The sequence below is a fragment of the Procambarus clarkii genome, unplaced genomic scaffold, assembly GCF_040958095.1.
Source record: "Procambarus clarkii isolate CNS0578487 unplaced genomic scaffold, FALCON_Pclarkii_2.0 HiC_scaffold_104, whole genome shotgun sequence".
Lineage (NCBI taxonomy): Eukaryota > Metazoa > Arthropoda > Malacostraca > Decapoda > Cambaridae > Procambarus > Procambarus clarkii.
This window is the reverse complement of record NW_027189137.1, coordinates 761608-784895: the sequence shown is the minus strand read 5'-3', so window position 1 is coordinate 784895 and position 23288 is coordinate 761608. Positions and strand designations below refer to the sequence as shown.

General features: G+C 41.7%; 1 protein-coding gene across 1 annotated transcript in view; it reads left to right on the top strand.

Moving 5' to 3' along the window:
- Positions 1 to 23288, top strand: part of LOC138360263 (uncharacterized protein DKFZp434B061-like) — a 52904-nt gene that overhangs the window by 5739 nt on the left and 23877 nt on the right. Inside the window, exon 2 of the mRNA XM_069320188.1 lies at positions 2856 to 3136. Within this exon, the coding sequence (XP_069176289.1) occupies positions 2856 to 3136 (281 nt within the window). The remainder of the gene's footprint in view (positions 1 to 2855; positions 3137 to 23288) is intronic.

Here is a 23288-nt window from a genome sequence, read left to right as displayed (position 1 = left end):
TGACCCCCTTGCTCTAAATGCCATAGTAAATACTGAGCTAAATAAAGTCCATCTTTGGCTAACTGCCAACAAACTCACTCTTAACATTGACAAAACTTTCTATATTCTGTTTGGCAATAAATCCTCTACTCAAATAAATCTCAAAATAAACAATACCCAAATTTGTAACAAATTAGATGGCAAATTCCTTGGCATTCTCATTAACCACAAGCTGAATTTCCAGGGACACATTCTAAATATATCAAAAAAAGTTTCAAAAACTGTGGGCATTCTTTCTAAGATCAGATATTATGTACCACACCCTGCCCTGGTGACTCTCTATTACTCCCTTATCTATCCATATCTCAACTATGGTATTTGTGCTTGGGGCTCTACTACCCAAAATCACTTACGTCCTCTAATTACTCAACACAAAGCTGCTATTAGGACTATCCAACTCTGGCCCCAGACATCACTCGGTACCCCTACTCAAATCTCTGAATATGTTAGACATTAAGTCACTGCACATTCTCTCATGTGTATTATACATATATAAAACGCTAAACTATAATGCCAATCCTGATCTCAAAAGCTTCATAGAAGGTTGTAACAGAACCCATGAGCACCACACCAGAAATAAATACAGTTTTGATATTCCTAGAGTACGACTTAATCAAACTAGAAATGCTCTACAAATCAATGGGCCCAGAATGTGGAATGACCTTCCCAACCATGCTAAAGACTGTACCTCTCTCAACCAGTTTAAGATAAAAACGAAGCTATACCTAATAAATTCCCTGTAACTTACCTTACCCTTCTATTGTCAACCAATGTCTGTTTTTTTAAAGAGTGCTGTTAGTCGACATAATTGTATTTGTGCTGCTTTTTCAGCTATGTTTTCATTTCTTGTTTTCATTCTACTCATTATGCTCAATTAGTATTAATCTTGTCATTTAAGTTTATCATGCCCGAAACGCTTTGCGTAATAGTGGCTTTAGGCATTGTATGTACTAGCTCTACCTATAAGTCAACCAATCTTTGTAAAAATTTATTGTATGTATGTACCTTACCTAAATAAACATTTAATTTTATTTTATTTTTTTATTTTAAAGCGGGTGGTCCTTCGTAATTAATTTCATTACTTTAATAATTAAATAAATAGAGTCAAGCCCCAAATGTCCCACATTATGGTCCTTTGAACCGGATAAACATAAAATAAAAAAATATACATACTAATTAGTAATAACTAATCACCGTGTGAAGTAGTCTAGACTAACCATTTTAATTAATTGTGTCTACCAACAGCGTAACACATAGGTTAGCCTAAGTCACACCAATTCATTGCTACTTATACCTTATGTATAAGGTAGTACTCGTGGGACACAGTTAATTGCCCACAACACTTAGGCTTACACTTCATACTGAAGTAAGAATCTTTAGGTCACCAGGAGCAACAGCTTATAACTTGTATATTAATTCCTCACTAACACCAATTATGTGTTAACTATTTGGGCTATACAAATATTTCAATATACGACTGTCAGAAGACTGTCCATTATAGCTTGAATTCATTCCATAATTACTGATTCACTCAAGTCAGTGATTCATTAACATTTTATGATCCAGTATACTAATATAAATTGCTGATCCCATACTAATTAATCATTACTAACCCTGATAACATTTTATTCCACAATTAGGAGTACATTCAGGAGTTAGATATTATTTGCGGCAGTAGAATACTTGCCAAACACAATTAATTCTCTTGTGTTCATTTAATTTCTTATACACATAATTCCTACTAGTGTATATATTATAAACTATAAAATCCAAAAAAAACAAAAATACAGCACAATTATTTGCACATTACTGCACCACAATATAATCTTTGCCAACCTTTATTAGGTAGCAATTTAGGCTGTGATTGTTCTGAATTTGGCACAAACACAGACTAAATAAATTTGTAGTTTAAGTAGAAATTCTCACGACTAGGCTTGAGCTAGTTAGTGGCATATATATTATTCATTTTGTGCTGACCCTATCAAGGGAGGGATTAACCATTTATTGTGTAATTATATTTATTGCATATTTCTATGTACATCTTTGAGTGTTACTGTAAGTTCACTACCCATCCAAGGCTGATTTTGAAGAGCTAAGCTAAGGAACACCTGTAGTGAGACCAAGGTAGCACTCAAATCTTAGTTGCTTATTATTAGGTAGGTAACTAACCTCTAAATGAGGTAAATTCCAATCAGCCTCAAGAAAATATCAGGCTGTCAATAATTATACCTGCTCTACATAAAGGAGCAAATACCATAGCTGTACAAGTAGCTATATAAGCCCTATAAGGCTCAAATTTACCACAAGAATGGCTACTCCAGAAAGGACTGCAAGATTCTTGAGAAGTCTTCAAGTTCACCTATCAAAACTACTTGTCAAATGTGACAACTGTATAGAAACTAACCCAGTTGACGTCTTCAGACTAGTAAGTTCCGTAAGGGTAGCTAACCAAAAATATGACTATATAAAGGTTGTAATCGAGTCTTATAGGAACTTACTCCATGTCAGTAATACTGACTCAGACAAATTACGTCTGACAGAATCTGATCTTGATGACTATGAATGTATCATTCAAAACAAGTTAGACCGATATAAAAGGGTGCTTGCAACACAAGATGTTCCCGAGTAGATAGAACTGTTCTTTAATAGACCTACACCCGAGCAAACACCCAGCTCAGATGAAATACATGAGCTACCTCAAGATGAGGAGAATCCTCTAATCAATACTGATCACTATACAGGATCAACAACTTAAGTTCAACCTTCATTTTCTAACATCTCATCTAATACAACTACACGTAATGATTTATTTACAGAGTCTGATCAATTTTCAGACAGCTCTTCTCAATGTTCCCTGGATTCTATAAATTCAATGCAGGAGGCTACCGAATTAACTAGCTCCTCACAAGAACCCAGAGAAACAAGTGAAGCTGCAGATGAAACTCTTAGTGAAGCTGTAATAATCAATGAATCTGAACCAGAAGATGATAAAGCTAATGCTGCAACAGCAGTCGAAGCTGTACTTAAAGCTGAAGTTAAGCAAGAAGCCTTAAGCAATACAAGTAATGGTCACAATTGCTCACACCAGCCTTCTAAAGTAAGTACTAACAATGAGAAGACTATTATAAACCTTGTACACCAATTATTAGATTTATCTCCACCAGAACAATCAGTTGACTCTTTACAAGCCTTTAGTTTTCAGCTTGAGTCACTGTTAAATTCCTTCAGTAAAGAGGTGGATCACCCAACTACTGAGTGGATGACTAAAATTATCATCCAAAGAAAATTGTCTGGTGACACACTCAATAAATTATATGTATACCAGAATGGTAATACCCTGTCAATGCAGGATATATTTACAGGTTTGCGCAATATAAGTAATCATACCGCAAGCCAGGCATTTAATGCTTCATCTGAATGCACCAAACCTGTACCCACATCAGTTTCCTTACCTGGAACTCCTAAAGTGACACTGTCACTGGGTAATAAGGGTACTAATAATCAATGTAATAACAATGAGTCAAACACTGATTCATCAGTAAGGCCTAAGAGCCCCACAGGTGCTCCTAAGAGACCTAATAGTCCAAAGAGCACTCCCAATAACTCCACAGGTGCTCCTAAGAGACCTAATAGTCCAAAGAGCACTCCCAAGAGACCAGTAATGGCTCCCCAGAGTACACCAAGTACTCACAAGAGAATAAATAACAAGCAAATGCAAGCAGCAAAACCATCACAACCTACAAGTACTGTTTTACCTAAACCGGTAACCCCTAAAAGAGCTGTAGGATGGGGAATGTGCTTGTTTTGCAATCAAAAACATTCTCTGTACAAATGTACTAATTACCCTAATAGAGACACAAGAGTCAGACGACTCCAACAGTTACACAAATGTACTAGGTGTCTCAAATCACATAATGTTAATAGCTGTGACACCCCACTGAACACCTGCAATAGGTGTAGAAGGGGCAAGCATCATGCTGCACTGTGCAAATTAGTTAGGACAAATTATGTCAATCCTAGAATAGGAGGTAAAGAATCTACACCAGTACAGTGCTGCAAGGTGCGAGATGTGTACAGCGTAATTTCACAAGCATTTCAAGTGGATGCTGCTTTGCCTACTGCCCAACTTCAAGTAAAGAACAAAGGAGCCAAGATCACCACACGTGGACTATTTGATCAAGGTTCCCAGAGAACTTTCATAATTCAGGAAGCAGCAGAGGCACTCAATTTACAACCAATCAGACAGGTAAAATTAAACTTGTCAGGGTTCATGATAAATCGAGGAACCCATGAATACTCAGTAGTTCAACCGTTTGTACGACTAGGTAGTCATGCCAAGGCTGTCCAAGCCATTGTGGTAGATCAAATACCTTTAGACTTAAATATTAAGGGTCTGGGGTACACAGCCCACTTCCTGCAGGAACGTAAAATTAATTTGGCTGACAACAAGTTAACGTCTGACCGCCTTAACAATGTAGATGTACTAGTAGGAGCAGACTACTATTACCAGTTCATAACTGGACATGTTAAACGATTGGGCATGAATATGCTCCAATCTGCAGGTGGCTACTTTCTTACTGGTAAAGTTCTGAATGTGAACAAGCCTAAGCCTGCCAACAATAATAAATTAGTCAGCAGTAGATCAATTCTCCAGCAACAAGCTAAAAGGAGTAACACCGCTGAGTAATACACTCAGATTGAATGTGGTGCAATTAGTATTCGCCGAGATGTTTCATAGCTCTCAGTGGAAAACCAGTGGTCCGTACTCAAACAAGTACAAGTCACAGCGACCAAGCCATTGAATCCACTGCAGACCTAGAATTATTCTCGACAAGTAGTAATTGACCACACTCAGTCTCCCTAGGTAAATTATAATATTAGGCTAGAGAATCTAGTACTCCCTAGGTAATTAATAATGTTAGGCTAGAGAATCTAGCACTCAATGCCACTGGCATTTCCTGAATTTAGCAATACTATGAAGTCATCAAGCAACTTCTGTAATTATAAATTCACTACGACCACTGGTCCACCATACTTGCGCTTGAGGTTTGCCAAGAAAACCTTCTTAATACAATGTTTTCTGCACTAAGAGTTAGTGATAAATACTTGCATCAATTTTGTTTGAGTTGTTTTTCTTTCGTTTCTGCTTAATTATTGTAGGAGCGCAGCACGAACAAACTTGCAAACTTACCAATACGTAAGTGAATCGACAGAGAACTAATAACCCGTGAAACGTTTAGGTTGGGAAAATGTTACAAATTATCTTGAATAGGAGTAATCATAACAGTAATTCAATTTCCAGCAATCTTAGGTTTCCCTTTGTTTAATGCATTATCATTAAACATCAGCATTGTTAATTAACATGCTTCATGAGCTTAATATAGCTCACCTTAGAATTAACGTAACAATTGAGTGCTTACTGTTCCCCATGCGAATAGGAGCTTAATATTGCTCGCCATGATAATTGAACGCTTTGATGTTCCCCATGCCACGAGCACTGCTCGCCATGATAATTGAACGATGCAATACTCTACCTCGTTAATTCGAGTTCAATATAACTCACCCTGTTAACGCTGTTAACGAGTTCAATATAACTCACCCTGTTGACATGCTTAATGAGCTCAATATAGCTCCCCATGTTAACGAGCTCAATACAGCTCACCCTGTTAACTCTGTTAACGAGCTCAATATAGCTCACCATGTTCACGAGTTCAATATAGCTCGCCCTGTTAACTTAACGAGCTCAATATAGCTCTCTCTGTTAACTGTTAATGAGCTCAATATAGCTCAACCTGTTAATGAGCTCAATACAGCTCCCAATGTTAATTTGAGTACATTTTTGTTCACAATTAGCTTAGTCCCTTACTTAGGTAGGTTAGAAATTTATACCATTTATTTAGGTAGGTTTAGGGACTTTAGTTAGTGTCAACTGAGTACTAGCCTAATCTATACTCACAATTAATCACAGTTGACTATACATATAGAGACTGATTTAATAAACTCAATTTCATGTAGAGGTGATTTCGTATTAACAAGTTTACAGTGTCAAGCCTATGAGCTGCAATTCAATTAGCTCATAAGTCAGAATGACTAGGCTGCTAATCTCACTGTCGACTCAGAATTTTCCTTGATTTTAATGAATAAACCTTTTCAGTTCTCTAATTTTCCACTATCTTAGCTAGTTAGCAAATTAGTTGTACCATCAATCAAACTGACTACTGCACGGCAGTGCACATTAAATTAAATTTCCTCATTTAATTTTGGGGTGATCGTGATGCTGCATGATGTTATTGTCTAGTAACTCAATAGTTACAAGTCACAGCGACCCTAGACAGTGACCTTACTGTAGTGTCATAGTCTCCTTGATCTTGAATGACCCAATAATACTTTACTGTATAACAATGTAGAATACAATTTATACAATAATGTTATCAGTTCTTGGGAACTTTTTCTGAGTTTACCTACGATTCAGCAGCTACGTAATACACCATTACATGTCACTGCGACCCTAGTTGTTGAGTTTATTGTAAGCTTTAGAGAGTTCCTGATTACTGATAACTTAATCATTTAATATTTCAATATTTAATACATGTTTCCACTAGAGCAGTTGTTCAACAATGCAAACGGAAACTACAAGCCTATTATAGCTCTAACTGAGAGCAAATAACTTCCCATCCAATTTGAGTAATCATGATGATACTGTGTTGTGATGTCAAGTAACAAATCGTTACAAGTCACCATGACCCAGAACATTCTCATCACAGTGGATTCTCAGTTATTTAAATTGTGTGATTTAATTCTTAATTGTTGTATAGGCTATTAATAACATCATTTCGTCTAGAGTATCTGAGAGTTTACTAGACTTTAAGACTTAGTAACATAAACATTACATTTCATAGCAACACCAGTCCCAGAGTTTATTGTAGGCTTTCTTAGTTATTAACTTTAGATTATTCATAATAACTTGTTGAGTTAGGGGCGACGACGATCGTGGGATCGGATGCGCCCCGGCATACCCGTGAAGGGTGAATCGCAAAGCCAGGAAAGGCGAAATGCTAAGCCAAAACGCGAAACGAGTGATGCCAAGCACTAGAAACTAATATGCCACATGGCAAAGCTACGCACAAAGGGAGAGGCAGAAGCACATAATAGAACAGGGCAAACAAACAGCCAGAAGGGCACACAGCATGTCAGAGCAAATACACAAGAAATCAGAGCACATACTTGCCCGGAAACTTGGCCCGCGGGAATCTTACATTGAACGCCTCCCAGAGCACCCATTGCCAAGGGTCTCGTCCATCCACCGGGGACGCCATAACATCCGGAACCAGGGCAACAAACGCCCGCAAACAGGGAACCCAGATGGTAGAACTCATGAGGCGAGAAGTCGCCACTCGCCCCCACAGGAAGAGAACTTGCCCCCCACGAAAGCACTCCGGTCCGTCAGACAGTGGTAACTCGGCAATCTTCGACCAGTGACATCACAGACGCCGGCAACACGTCCCCCAGGGCCCCAACGCGCACCCGCACCACAGGTGTACTCGCGGCCCCGGGCACACCACCAGACGACAGCAGGGAACCCGGACGGCGCGCATCCTTCCGTAACGTCACCACCAGGCCACGCCCAGCACCAGAGTCCACACCATCCCTGGCAGCGGAAGCCACCACCCCTCACTGTGGAGAGTCCCCCGGCGGAGAATGAACCGAAGGCACGTCCGAGACACAGGCACCAGCACCAGCAGGCACATGGACCTCCGCCACCACGAACCGCGGAGACATCGACGCATCCGTATCCACACTGTCAACATCCGAAGCCCCACAGTCACTGAAGTCACCAGCGTCGGCCCAAGAAGACGAACGCCGGGAACGTTTGGGCACCGGCCGGATATCGTCAGAGCCGGTAAGCGACCCAGAAACACGGGTACCACGAGCCGAAGGAACCGACGCCAGGACGGCAGCAGCCTCAACCACAGGGGGAACCGGGCAACACACATGCACGTAGTACCCCAACAGCCGGACAGAGCACGGTACGTCCGACCTCAGTCGCATCCCGAGGGTCCTAATGTTGGTCTTCACACCCGAATACGTGCCAGACGACAGGGAGTTCATCCGCACACTGACGACGGAGCCGTACCTCTGGAAGAATCGCCGGAGGAGAGTCTCAGGAAACTCCATGGGGGCGCCATGAACACTGACATACGTCACAGCACCACTACGGTCTGAAATGGTCACAGACCCAGTGCCGTCCTGTAACTTCAAGGTACGTCCCTCGTACCTCCGTAAGAAAGCACGGTACACCGCCTCACCCACAAACTTGATAACAACACGGTGAGCAGTTACCAGCTCAATGCCATATACGTCCCCAACCGGGACACGAAGCATGTCACTCAACACCACGTCCACCAGCGGGTAACCAGCACGGCTAGTAAACTCCAATCCGATGGAGTTTAACCGCACGACAGCGGGAATAGGGCCGCCCATCACAAAACATGCCACGTCTCCACCACCAGGAACAGCAGGGAGGGTAAACACCCCCACACCCCCTGCCGGCGAAAACGGCAATGACCACAAACTGACGGAGCAGACAAGCGACACGTCCTCACTCAACAGCAGCGCAGGTGGAACTCTAATAACATGTTCCATTCAACATGAAATTTGCAAGACTTAAGTTTCTTGTATGTCCTTGACAAATCCGGGACATCCGTTATGTGTGTACTAACATACTAACATACTAATATTAATACTAACTTCGGGATGGGTATGTCAGTACTCAACATTAAACTGTGACCCGATAAATCTCCCCCCGGAGTTATGTTGGAAATTTCCAACACTAAAACAATATTATTGTATTATTATAAAATAGTGTTAAAATATACTAATTACTGTAGTTACTAAAAATTTACTAAGAGTAGGGTTCACATGAACTAATAATCATATCTCTATAAGAATACTGGAAGTCTTAGAAAATCAAGCTCCAGTATTGCGTCAGATTCTACCTAATTAAACACATTTATATCCAGTGTGTTAGAGAATTGAGTGTGATTCTCTAAAAACATCAGTATTTTGTGTGACAATTATTTATGGATAACATAACTCCCAAATAATGCCAAATCGAGAGTTTTTAGTTACAATTGTTATCAAGTAATAAATTTACCGTCACGCGTGAATGCCATGGAGAAAACTAAAATCTTCAGCATTTCTTGTTTACCACCATAGGACGAGAAAGTAATAATATTTAACTCCCTAGAATTACAACCCAGTCTTTATTAAAGCATTTTAACCACAACTACGCGAAATAATATTATTCGTGATAAATAATTTCTGTGGCGAATGCGAGACGCGGAGTGGGGAGGGAGGCCATTGTTGTGTGGTGAACGGCAGCTCGAGGAGGGAAGTCGCCAGCGTGCGGCGTGAAGTTACTTGTTGCGGAATTGAGCAACTTGTTTTGGTGTCAGAGTCTAGGACACGTTACGGTGAAGTTGTCAGCAAGATTTAACCTGATACTCATCACAGAACTAGTTAATTTGTTATACGTGATCTGTCGTGACCGGCCAAATAAACGCGTCGACATCCAAGCCAAGCTCTCACTAACGTGTTCGCCATTATGAGACCGGAGCTTGTGACGCGGTTTCGGCAAGCCTCAACCTAATCAGTACCCTTGTAGCTAAGTATATATAACTCCCTTTTGATGCATCATTAGAGATTGTATAAGGCAGGGTAGCTTGTCGTTACATCGAGCAACTTAAACAAAACCCATGTTAGTATTCTAACTTATTTTATTTCCACTTCCTTGAATATAGATATTTAGTAGCCTAGTACGTTGCTACGTGATATTTCTTAAATTACAGCTCGCGTGTGAGGAATCCACGAGCTGTTACCTTACCCGTGTTATTCACCTCCCAGTGTTCTACGAGGAATTCCGGAGATTCCGAGGATGATTCGTAACTGATGTCTTTGAAATCGTCTTCAAGTTAAGACCTTTCGTATTCCCTTAATTATTCAAATTCTCATTATTTCATTTTATCCTTTACTGGATTACTGTGTACACTGGAGATAATATGTGTTTATTGGGATGATTAATTTCTGACGTTAATGATCTATATATTTACTGGTGATCAATTTTCTACTGATTTCTTTAATTGGTCATGAGATTAGGTTATTACACAATGAAGTGGTGTACGAATCACACTAGTTCCTAGACATATATGAAGTTCTAGCAATAACCCCCCAACGTAGGTGTTTGAGGCTTTGATTCAAGTAATTTATTTAAACAGCCCATTATTTACTTAAGTGATTATATTTCCTAATATTTACCCATAGACACTGGTTCTTCTAGGGATTTCTAATCATCACATTTTATTAGTTTCCCTCTTTACTATAAAAGCGGATGGTCCTTCGTAATTAATTTCATTACTTTAATAATTAAATAAATAGAGTCAAGCCCCAAATGTCCCACACATGTATGCCTGGGGACCATTCAAGCTTGTTCGCATTTGTGTTCCTCACGTGTGCCCCAAAGAAAGAAGTGATTTGATAAAATACTATGCCCAAGACTACCATTTGAGTACCAGCGGGCTGATGGGCAAATAGCATTGGCTACTATCAGCTTTTCTCTGGTCGTGATGGTCGAATGGATTAGGTGCCCTGTACTCCAGTTGCAATGTGCTCATGGCAGTATGGGTTCGGTCACTTCTGGGGTGTGAGTTTTCAATTGCATGTATGCCTGGGTTCCATTCAGGCTTGTTCGCATTTGTGTTCCTCACTTGTGCCCCAAAGAATGAGGTGATTTGATAAAATGCTATGCCGAAGACTACCATCAGAGTGCCACCGGGCTGATGGGCAAATAGACTCGGCTGCCATCAGCTTTTTTCCGTGTTGTGATGGTCGAGTGGATTAGGTGTCTGGAACACCAGTTGCAATATGTTCCTTAATGGAGCCCTGTTGTATAAGCAACAGGGCTCCATTAAGTAACATATAATCTCTTCCCACAATCAAACCATCGCCAGAGAAATCCTAGTAAACAACACAGAAATCATCGATAGATACAGCGATAGCAGACGGCTTGACGTTTGCGAGGCACTACACATTAAAAAGTCAACACCAGCAATCAACAGCCAATTAATGCACAACTATATTCTACCCACCTCAAGACTCCGCTCCAATATAAAAGCATCATGAAATATGGACCAATAGGCTTTCTACAATCACTTCCATTCAATACCCATTGTTTCGTGTTCTGTCTTGTGTTGATGAAATTAATACCCTATTAATACCACCTCACCCCATCCACCTCACTCAAATGTAGATATAAACAAATCGGAGATGTGTAAGTTCTATTCAGTTGTGTATGTGTAAACTAAAGTCTTTGAAAATGTAAAAAGTTTTACGAAACGCGCTCAAGTGTCGCATCAGACTGGAAATAAAAATGAATTTGGAGAATTGATTTTTGAGTTACCACTAACAGTGAAAAGAAATGTATGAAAAATCGAGAAAATTCGTGTTAGAATTATTAATCTTACTTTTTCGGTCATATTTAATAATATATGTCTACAGGAAAGACTGCTACCAAAATATACTAATATATATATATATATATATATATATATATATATATATATATATATATATATATATATATATATATATATATATATAATATATATATATATATATATATATATATAGGAACTTCTTTTCCACAGCTCATAAAACGGAGGAAAGGGTCCTGAAAGATATTGTTAATAGGAACGTTATCCCTACAGACAAAAATCAAAAGATTCAATTGACGATTCACTATAAAACCAAAAAAACGGCCAACCTACTCATGAGAAACTCTCCAGACACAAAGCAGAACGTTTTAAAAGAGACCAACGTCGCCTATGCCTTCAAGTGCCCACTTGGGGACTGTAAGCCTCAAAGAACTCAGTATATAGGCAAGACAGCAACATCTCTTTCCAGGCGATTAACGATGCATAAGCAACAGGGCTCCATTAAGGAACATATAATCTCATACCACAACCAGACCATCACCAGAGAAATCTTAACAAACAACGCAGAAATCATCGATAGATACAGCGATAACAGGCGGCTTGACATCTGTGAGGCACTACTCATCAAGAAGTCACACGGCACCTCAGATGCATTTCCGACGGTTCCTTTCATATAAAAGGGGTGACGCCGAGGAAAATAAGAGTCGCGCCCCTACCAAAATGAACTCCAGCAATCAACAGCCAATTAATTCACAACTATATTCTACCCACTTCAAGACTCCGCACCAATATAGAAGCATCAAGAAATATGGGCCAATAAGCCCTTTGCAGTTACTTCCATTCTTCTCTTTAATTTCCCCATTTTATACATATTGTTTCGTGTTCTGTCTTGTGTTGAAAGTTTTGTTCACCTCATCCAAAACTATTGTAACATATCACCTCACCCAAATTGCGGGTATATAAGATGAAAGCTGTTTAAATCATAGCATAGTAGAACTCTGTTTAGTGTTTGCACGTTATAGTTGTGTGTGTGAAAACTAAAGTCTTTGAAAATGTAATAAGTTATTACGAAACGCGTTCAAGTGTCGCGTTATACTAGAAATAAAAATGAGTGTTGGAGAATTTATTTTTCAATTACCATCGACAGTGAAAAGAAACATAAGAAATATTGAGAAAATTCGTGTTAGAATTATTAATCTTACTTTTTCGGTCATATTTAATAATATATGTTTACAAGAAAGACTGCTACCAAAATATACTAATATATATATATATACACTAATATATATATATATATATATATATATATATATATATATATATATATATATATATATATATATATTTATATATATATATATATATTGTGACGGTAACGCGTTGGTGTTCGGCTGTTTAAGGCTAGGGGTATGGCCTCGTCACATAGTTATAAAAAAAAATAGAAAAAACTGGAACTTCGTCTGTGGTAAGGTAAGGAGAAGACACACAAAACACAAGTAAACTTTAACAATGAAATTTTAATTACGTTAAATAAATCAAAACATGAATAAAATGCACAAACAAATTCGTATAATAAAATCAATCAATCAAAAGAATAAGAATAATTAAATGACACAATGAAAAGTTACGTTAAGACAAAATAACAAGAAGTGCAATACAAAAATAAAGGGAAGGTACTGGAATATTGGCTTTAAGCTACCACCTCTCTCAGTATACGCTAACGTCTAGCCGGGAGGAGTGGTAACCGCGGAAGCACAGAATATTCTGAGGTCTGAGGTCGTGGCGACCCCAGACATCAAGTAGTATGGGGGGGGCGAGTGCAGTTGCAGCCAGACCGGCGACCAATCAGCGAGGAGCCGGCAGCGATCAACAGGTAGTTTGGCGGTTTGAGTCTGAACAGGTGTCTCTGGCTGCATACGTTTTGCGCTCTGGCAAACCTTGCTGGTGTTGTTGTCGTTGTTGGACATTTCTTCCCTAGTAGTTTTATATAGTTTGTTGCGACGTATTTGTAGAGGGAAGAGCAGGGTCAATCTCTTGAAGGAGATTATTGTCACAACTCTCCCCCGAAGCCTGCGGTTCTGGAAGAAGTACGTCGTTATGTGGTGGAGTAATGGATGGAGTCGCTTCTACTTCATAAACTCTGGAGAGATCATGGGCTAAGATGTTGTCAGACTCTTGGTATAGCGTGTCTCCAGGTTGAGTTTCTGCAGTTAGCAAGCCCATAGTAGAAGACGTTGAGATGAGAAGTGGGCGTGCTGCAGGAGGTGTAGGGTGGTGTGGTCCGTATTGATGGTGGACCGAGCACTTTTCAGGTGTGGAGTGAAGTGCTGAAGCTTCAGGATGAGGAAGAGTAGCTCCTTGCCAATTGTTCCGTAGTTCCTTGTAGCAGTAGTCGCTGACAGGTGTATTCTTCTCGCCTCGTTGCTGCATCACGACACCACCAACGTCGGTACCACTGGTGTCGACATGGAGGATGAAGGGCTTATCTGACGAGGTGAGAGTGGAATTAGAATAGGGCAAAGGAGCACGATTATTATCCTGAAAGCATTTGGGAAGATCATTAAGGATTTCGGAATTAGAAAGCGCTGACTCCTTGTCAGTGCTTTCGGGAGGAGAAGCTGGGATGGTCTCACTGTGGATGTAGGGTTCTGTGAAGGTGGAATAGTTAGTCAGGACAGTGGGAGGAGTACCATTATATTGCTTCAGGAGGTTGACGTGGCACAGCTGGGTCTTCCGCCGCCTATCTGGAGTCTCTATTATGTAGTTGTTATTATTCCTGCACTCTTTGACGCGGTAGGGTCCTGAAAATCTGTTTTGTAAAGGTGAACCTGGGATAGGGAAATAGGCAAGGACGAAGTCTCCCGGCTTGAATTTTCTTACTTTGCTGGTCTGGTCGTAATGAGTCTTCATTCTCACCTGGGCTTTCAATAGATTATCATGGGCAAAGCGGTGGACTCTCTCTAGAATGTGTTGAAGGTTTTGAAGAAACTGGGGCACATTCTGATGCTCACTGAAGGTGGCATCTCTGAGAGAGTCTTTAAAAGCCTTAAGGGGCCTCGTAGCCTGGTGGATAGCGCGCAGGGCTCGTAATTCTGTGGCGCGGGTTCGATTCCCGCACGAGGCAGAAACAAATGGGCAAAGTTTCTTTCACCCTGAATGCCCCTGTTACCTAGCAGTAAAATAGGTACCTGGGTATTAGTCAGCTGTCACGGGCTGCTTCCTGGGGGTGGAGGCCTGGTCGAGGACCGGGCCGCGGGGACACTAAAGCCCCGAAATCATCTCAAGATAATCTCAAGAAGGGGAGTACGGCACTTACGGCCGTAGAGCATCTCATAAGGAGATACTCCTAGGGACTCATTGGGGAGACTTCTGAAAATACACATTATAAGGTCAATCTGCTTATCCCAATCCTTCGAGGTTTCACTACAAAACTTTTTCAAGAGTGCTTTGATAGTCTGATGACTACGTTCAAGAGAACCCTGTGAAGCAGGATGATAGGGGCTGGACAATACCTGTTTGATGTTGAACTCCTCCAGTGTCCTTCTGAAGAGATCACTGGTGAAGTTGGTACCACAGTCGCTTTGAATCTCCCTGGGAAATCCGTATTGAGTGAAGATCTTCAATAGATGTTTTATAACCGTAGCAGCCGTGATGTTCTTCACTGGAACTGCTATGGGAAATCTGGTGGTAGGACACAGGATGGTTAGGATGTAGGCGTTACCTGAACTGGTCCGAGGTAAAGGACCAACACAGTCTATTATGAGTCTGTGGAAAGGTTCCGCAGGCACCTGTATGGGAATCAGTGGCGCTTTGGGAATGGAGATGTTCGGTTTGCCTGCCATCTGACATGTATGACACTGTTTTACGTACTGTTTGACGTTATTTACCATACCTGGCCAGTAGTAGTCATGACGAATCCCATGGTAAGTCTTGTTGAAGCCGTAGTGGGAGAGTGCTCCGTGGGCCAGGTGTAGAATAGTGGGCCGCAGGCTGGTAGGAATCACAAGTTGTTCGATGTTGGCCCAATCGTCCTCCTCCTTCAGTTTACTGGGTCTATATCTGCGGTAGAGCAAGTCGTTCTCTAGGAAGAACCCAGGAATACTGTCGGGTTGAGTCTCAGCCTGGAAAAACAATGGTGTTAAAGTAAGATCTTCCCTCTGCAACTTACGGACCTCCAACTTGGTCAGATGCGGGGGAAGTTTCTGAGGGTCTTGAGGGACAGCGGTAGCAGTAGAGTCAGCTGGCTGTGGACGTGCGGCTTGTGCACGGGTGGTCACGAGAACCGGAGGAGAAACTTCATCACTCTCTTGAACCTCTGCTGGAACATACTCTAGAATAGGGTTTATTGGCACAGAGTTACACACCTGGGGTTTGTCCATGACGATCAGGTTGGTCGGTTGCAGGTCTTCTGCCAAGTCGTTGCCTAGGAGAAGTTGCACTCCAGGCATGGGAAAAGGCTTTTCCCTGACGGCGACTTGGACTTCTCCGTTCACGTAGGGACAATGCAGGTGGACTCTGGCGAGAGGGTATGGAGTGGTAGCAGTGAGGTCAGTGATGAAGACAGTTTCTCCGGTGTAGGTGATGTTGGGCACAGCCGACTTCAAGATGATCGATTGTAGAGCCGCTGTGTCCCTCAAGATCTTCAATTTGCAACTTCCCTCCGGATTTGAACCGTTGGCAGAGACAGTTCCAGTATACAGGTGGTTACTGAAAAGAGAAAGATCATTAACATTAACACCAACATTCATCACAGGCTTACCGGACTTAGGAGGAGTTGGTTTGGGTTTTTGTTGGTCAGTGATTCCCTTGTATTGAGACTTACCACACTTGTCTATGGTATGTCCATAGAGTCTACAATACTTGCAGTACAGTTGTGAACCAGCTTGATCGGGGCTCACCTTCTCGTAACTGTACCACGACTTCTTACTGGAGGATGGTTCGGGTGTCAGCCGGTGGATGAGGCTGTAAGTGTCAGCCGACTTAGCACACTTCAGCTAGTCGGTTTCTTCTTTATCTGCTAAGTAGAGGCGGACAGGAGGCGGCACACGCCTCAAGAATTCTTCAACAAGCATCAGGTTGACGAGTTCTGTAAAAGTAGAGACATGTGCTGCTTCCAGCCATTTCATGAAATACCTCCGTTTCGTGTTAGCAAACTCGAGGAAGGTAGTGGTACTTGCCTTCAGGTGGTCACGGAATTTCCTTCTATAACTTTCGGTGGAAAGTAGGTAGGCGTCCAACACTGCTTGTTTCAGAGTGTGGTAGTCATTCTCAGACGCCAGAGTACTGAGTGTGACTGCAGCTCTACCTGTAAGATGGACTCTGAGAAGTGTGGCCCATTGGTCGACAGGCCAACTGAGTTGATTAGCAAGGGTTTCAAAGGTGGTGAAAAACACATCAACTTCTGCTTCTACAAAGGATGGCATTAACTTACTTGCATGTGATATATTAAAACTGACAAGAAGATTGGCAGTAGCTTGCTGGCGTTGAGTGAAGTGTGAAGTTTCCAAGGCGATTTCCCGTTGACGACACTCTAGAGCCAGAGTCGCTTGTTGCTTGTCATGTTCGCGTTGCATCTCTAACTCGCGTTGTTTGGTTTCGAGCTGTACTCTCTCACGTTCACGGAGTAGTGCAACCTCACGTTCCTGGAGGGCGAGTCCACGTTCGTGTTCTTCTCTTCTCAAGGCAGCTTCGCGTTCTCTGAGGGTGATTTCTCGTTCTTGTTCTTCTCTTCTCAAAGCAGCCTCGCGTTCTTGTTCGTCTCTCCTCAAAGCGGCTTCGCGTTCGTGTTCTTCCCTCCGTATGGCAGCTGTTCGTTCTTCAATCTTGGCCAGCTCTAGTTTGAGTTTCAGCGTTGCCAAATCAGTTTTATCTGCAATATAGTAAGTTTCATGAGTTTCAGAGTCTATCTTACCTTGCTCTAAATAGTAATCCAGCAACAGGTTGTGTAGATCATTTTTGTTGGCTTGGTAGGGAACTTCTAATTGATACTCATGTGCAAGAGTTTGTAATTCAGTCTTCTTGGCACGACTTAAAGTCCCTATTTCACCTGCTGGATTTGCACGGAAAGCTTGGAGACGAAACATGGTGAAATTAGCAAATAAAGGTACACGAATATTCAATAGTGAATGTCAGAAACAGGACAACGTGGCAACTGGTACCTATCCTGTGAGATCTTTAACAATTAAAGTTAAGTAAAAGATGTTAAATGATTAAATTAAATCAAGGGCGCAGGAAATCTTGTACCCGGTACTCATGTAAGAGGATAAGGGCAAGAAAATCCTACTAACAAATGAAACAGAGTTTCGAAAACAAATGAAACAGTAAATTGTCTCAAAAGTAAAATTGGTAGTCCAAGGATGTAGGCATACCTTGCCACGTCTCTATAGGACATAAAGCAAGTTTTTCCTACTGAATTTAATATGATACTTACAGAATTAGCGAACTTTTGTGCTCTGAAAAAGTAAGCTAATTCCCTACCGTTGTATGTATCATCATCTCTGACTGACGTGTAGGGGTGCGAGGTGTCAACTGGTGACGAGAACTGCTGCTGAGGTCCCAATTCAGCAACTAAAGTTCGAGTTAGAGGAACTATGGCCCTCTTTGTCCTCCTACAGTCAGATTGCAGAAGATTGGGTACTCTTGACCCGGGGCAGACCACAGTACCAGGGTACCAATATGATGATCTGTCAAAATGAGAAATATTCAAGGGACATAGATGGTAAACACGAGTAATAACAAGGAGGGAGAGATGACCAATTAAGAGTATGACTGCGGCCTACAGTCACCACGTAATCCAAAGTTGTCTCACCTTCACTATATGTTACTCTCGTAATGCACAATACACCGCACCTTATAAAAAATGAAATTGAACATGAAAAATAGTAAAGCTACGTTAACAAAGTTAAATACGCTTACCATAAATTACCACTTGGCACCAGTACCTGAGTGAAGCTCCTAGGACAGGCCCCCATATAACTTGTGACGGTAACGCGTTGGTGTTCGGCTGTTTAAGGCTAGGGGTATGGCCTCGTCACATAGTTATAAAAAAAAGAGAGAAAACACTGGAACTTCGTCTGTGGTAAGGTAAGGAGAAGACACACAAAACACAAGTAAACTTTAACAATGAAATTTTAATTACGTTAAATAAATCAAAACATGAAAAAATGGACAAACAAATTCGTATAATAAAATCAATCAATCAAAATAATAAGAATAATTAAATGACACAATGAAAAGTTACGTTAAGACAAAATAACAAGAAGTGCAATACAAAAATAAAGATAAGGTGCTGGAATATTGGCTTTAAGCTACCACCTCTCTCAGTACACGCTAACGTCTAGCCGGGAGGAGTGGTAACTGCGGAAGCACAGAATATTCTGAGGTCTGAGGTCGTGGCGACCCCAGACATCAAGTAGTATGGGGGGGTGGAGTGCAGTTGCAGCCCGGCCGGCGACCAATCAGCGGAGCCGGTAGCGATCAACAGGTAGTTTGGCGGTTTGAGTCTGAACAGGTGTCTCTGGCTGCATACGTTTTGCTCGCTGGCAAACCTTGCTGGTGTTGTTGTCGTTGTTGGACATTTCTTCCCTAGTAGTTTTATATAGTTTGTTGCGACGTATTTGTAGAGGGAAGAGCAGGCTCAATCTCTTGAAGGAGATTATTGTCACATAGAATATTCTGTGCTTCCACGGTTACCACTCCTCCCGGCAAGACGTTAGCGTGTACTGAGAGAGGTGGTAGCTTAAAGCCAATATTCCAGTACCTCACATTTATTTTTGTATTGCACTTCTTGTTATTTTGTCTTAACGTAACTTTTCATTGTGTCATTTAATTATTCTTATTATTTTGATTGATTGATTTTATTATATGAATTTGTTTGTCCCTTTTATTCATGTTTTGATTTATTTAACGTAATTAAAATTTCATTGTTAAAGTTTACTTGTGTTTTGTGTGTCTTCTCCTTACCTTACCACAGACGAAGTTCCAGTTTTCTATTTTTTTTTATAACTATGTGACGAGGCCATACCTCTAACCTTAAACAGCCGAACACCAACGCGTTACCGTCACAAGTTGTGACGATAATCTCCTTCAAGAGATTGAGCCTGCTCTTCCCTCCACAAATATGTCGCAACAAATATATATAACTACTATGGAAGAAATGTCCAACAACGACAACAACACCAGCAAGGTTTGCCAGCGAGCAAAACGTATGCAGCCAGAGACACCTGATCAGACTCAAACCGCCAAACTACCTGTCTTATTACCGGCTCCACTGATTGGTCGCCGGTCTGGCTGCAACTGCACTCGCCCCCCACCCCACACTACTTGATGTCTGGGGTCGCCACGACCTCAGACCTCAGAATATTCAGTGCTTCCACGGTTACCACTCCTCCCGGCTAGACGTTAGCGTGTACTGAGAGAGGTGGTAGCTTAAAGCCAATATTCCAGCACCTCACATTTCTTTTGTATTGCACTTCTTGTTATTTTGTCTTAACGTAACTTTTCATTGTGTCATTTAATTATTCTTATTATTTTGATTGATTTTATTATACGAATTTGTTTGTCCATTTATTCATGTTTTGATTTATTTAACGTAATTAAAATTTCATTGTTAAAGTTTACTTGTGTTTTGTGTGTCTTCTCCTTACCTTACCACAGACGAAGTTCCAGTTTTTCTATTTTTTTTTTTATAACTATGTGACGAGGCCATACCCCTAGCCTTAAACAGCCGAACACCAACGCGTTACCGTCACAAGTTATATGGGGGCCTGTCCTAGGAGCTTCACTCAGGTACTGGTGCCAAGTGGTAATTTATGGTAAGCGTATTTAACTTTGTTAACGTAGCTTTACTATTTTTCATATTCAATTTCATTTTTTATAAGGTGCGGTGTATTGTGCATTACGAGAGTAACATATGGTGAAGGTGAGACAACTTTGGATTACGTGGTGACTGTAGGCCGCAGTCATACTCTTAATTGGTCATCTCTCCCTCCGTGTTATTACTCGTGTTTACCATCTATGTCCCTTGAATATTTCTCATTTTTGACAGATCATCATATTGGTACCCTGGTACTGTGGTCTGCCCCGGGTCAAGAGTACCCAATCTTCTGCAATCTGACTGTAGGAGGACAAAGAGGGCCATAGTTCCTCTAGCTCGAACTTTAGTTGCTGAATTGGGACCTCAGCAGCAGTTCTCGTCACCAGTTGACACCTCGCACCCCTACACGTCAGTCAGAGATGATGATACATACAACGGTAGGGAATTAGCTTACTTTTTCAGAGCACAAAAGTTCGCTAATTCTGTAAGTATCATATTAAATTCAGTAGGAAAAACTTGCTTTATGTCCTATAGAGACTTGGCAAGGTATGCCTACATCTTTGGACTACCAATTTTACTTTTGAGGCATTTAATTGTTTCATTTGTTTTCGAAACTTTGTTTCATTTGTTAGTAGGATTTTCTTGCCCTTATCCTCTTACATGAGTACCGGGTACAAGATTTCCTGCGCCCTCGATTTAATTTAATCATTTAACATCTTTTACTTAACTTTAATTGTTAAAGATCTCACAGGATAGGTACCAGTTGCCACGTTGTCCTGTTTCTGACATTCACTATTGAATATTCGTGTACCTTTATTTGCTAATTTCACCATGTTTCGTCTCCAAGCTTTCCGTACAAATCCAGCAGGTGAAATAGGGACTTTAAGTCGTGCCAAGAAGACTGAATTACAAACTCTTGCACATGAGTATCAATTAGAAGTTCCCTACCAAGCCAACAAAAATGACCTACACAACCTGTTGCTGGATTACTATTTAGAGCAAGGTAAGATAGACTCTGAAACTCATGAAACTTACTATATTGCAGATAAACCTGACTTGGCAACGCTGAAACTCAAACTAGAGCTGGCCAAGATTGAACGTGAACAGCAAAGGGAAGCCCTCGAACAACAAGAACGAACAGCTGCCATACGAAGGGAAGAACAAGAACGAGAAATCACCCTCAGAGAACGCGAAGCTGCTTTGAGGAGAAACGAACAAGAACTCGAGGCTGCTTTGAGGAGAAACGAACAAGAACGCGAGGCCGCTTTGAGGAGAGAAGAACACGAACGTGAGGTCGCATTACTCCGTGAACGTGAACGAGTACAGCTTGAAACCAAACAACGCGAGTTGGAAATACAACGCGAACATGACAAGCAACAAGCGACTCTGGCTCTTGAGTGTCGTCAACGTGAAATCGCCTTGGAAACTTCACACTTCACTCAACGCCAACAAGCTACTGCCAATCTTCCCGTCAGTTTTAATATATCACATGCAAGTAAGTTAATGCCATCCTTTGTAGAAGCAGAAGTTGATGTGTTTTTCACCACCTTTGAAACTCTTGCTAATCAACTCAGTTGGCCTGTCGACCAATGGGCCACACTTCTCAGAGTCCATCTTACAGGTAGAGCTGCAGTCACACTCAGTACTTTGGCGTCTGAGAATGACTACCACACTCTGAAACAAGCAGTGTTGGACGCCTACCTACTTTCCACCGAAAGTTATAGAAGGAAATTCCGTGACCACCTGAAGGCAAGTACCACTACCTTCCTTGAGTTTGCTAACACGAAACGGAGGTATTTCATGAAATGGCTGGAAGCAGCACATGTCTCTACTTTTACAGAACTCGTCAACCTGATGCTTGTTGAAGAATTCTTGAGGCGTGTGCCGCCTCCTGTCCGCCTCTACTTAGCAGATAAAGAAGAAACCGACTACCTGAAGTGTGCTAAGTCGGCTGACACTTACAGCCTCATCCACCGGCTGACACCCGAACCATCCTCCAGTAAGAAGTCGTGGTACAGTTACGAGAAGGTGAGCCCCGATCAAGCTGGTTCACAACTGTACTGCAAGTATTGTAGACTCTATGGACATACCATAGACAAGTGTGGTAAGTCTCAATACAAGGGAATCACTGACCAACAAAGACCCAAACCCACTCCTCCTAAGTCCGGTAAGCCTGTGATGAATGTTGGTGTTAAGGTTAATGATCTTTCTCTTTTCAGTAACCACCTGTATACTGGAACTGTCTCTGCCAACGGTTCAAATCCGGAGGGACGTTTCAAATTGAAGATCTTGAGGGACACAGCAGCTCTTTAATCGATCATCTTGAAGTCGGCTGTGCCCAACATCACCTACACCGGAGAAACTGTCTTCATCACTGACCTCACTGCTACCACTCCATACCCTCTCGCCAGAGTCCACCTGGATTGTCCCTACGTGAACGGGGAAGTCCAAGTCGCCGTCAGGGAAAAGCCTTTTCCCATGCCTGGAGTGCAACTTCTCCTAGGCAACGACTTGGCAGAAGATCTGCAACCGACCAACCTGATCGTCATGGACAAACCCCAGGTGTGTAACTCTGTGCCAAGTAACCCTATTCTAGAGTATGTTCCAGCAGAGGTTCAAGAGAGTGATGAAGTTTCTCCTCCGGTTCTCGTGACCACCCGTGCACAAGCCGCACGTCCACAGCCAGCTGATTCTACTGCTACCGCTGTCCCTCAAGACCCTCAGAAACTCCCCCCGCATCTGACCAAGTTGGAGTTCCGTAAGTTGCAGAGGGAAGATCTTACTTTAACACCATTGTTTTTCCAGGCTGAGACTCAACCCGACAGTATTCCTGGGTTCTTCCTAGAGAACGACTTGCTCTACCGCAGATATAGACCCAGTAAACTGAAGGAGGACGATTGGGCCAACATCGAACAACTTGTGATTCCCACCAGCCTGCGGCCCAC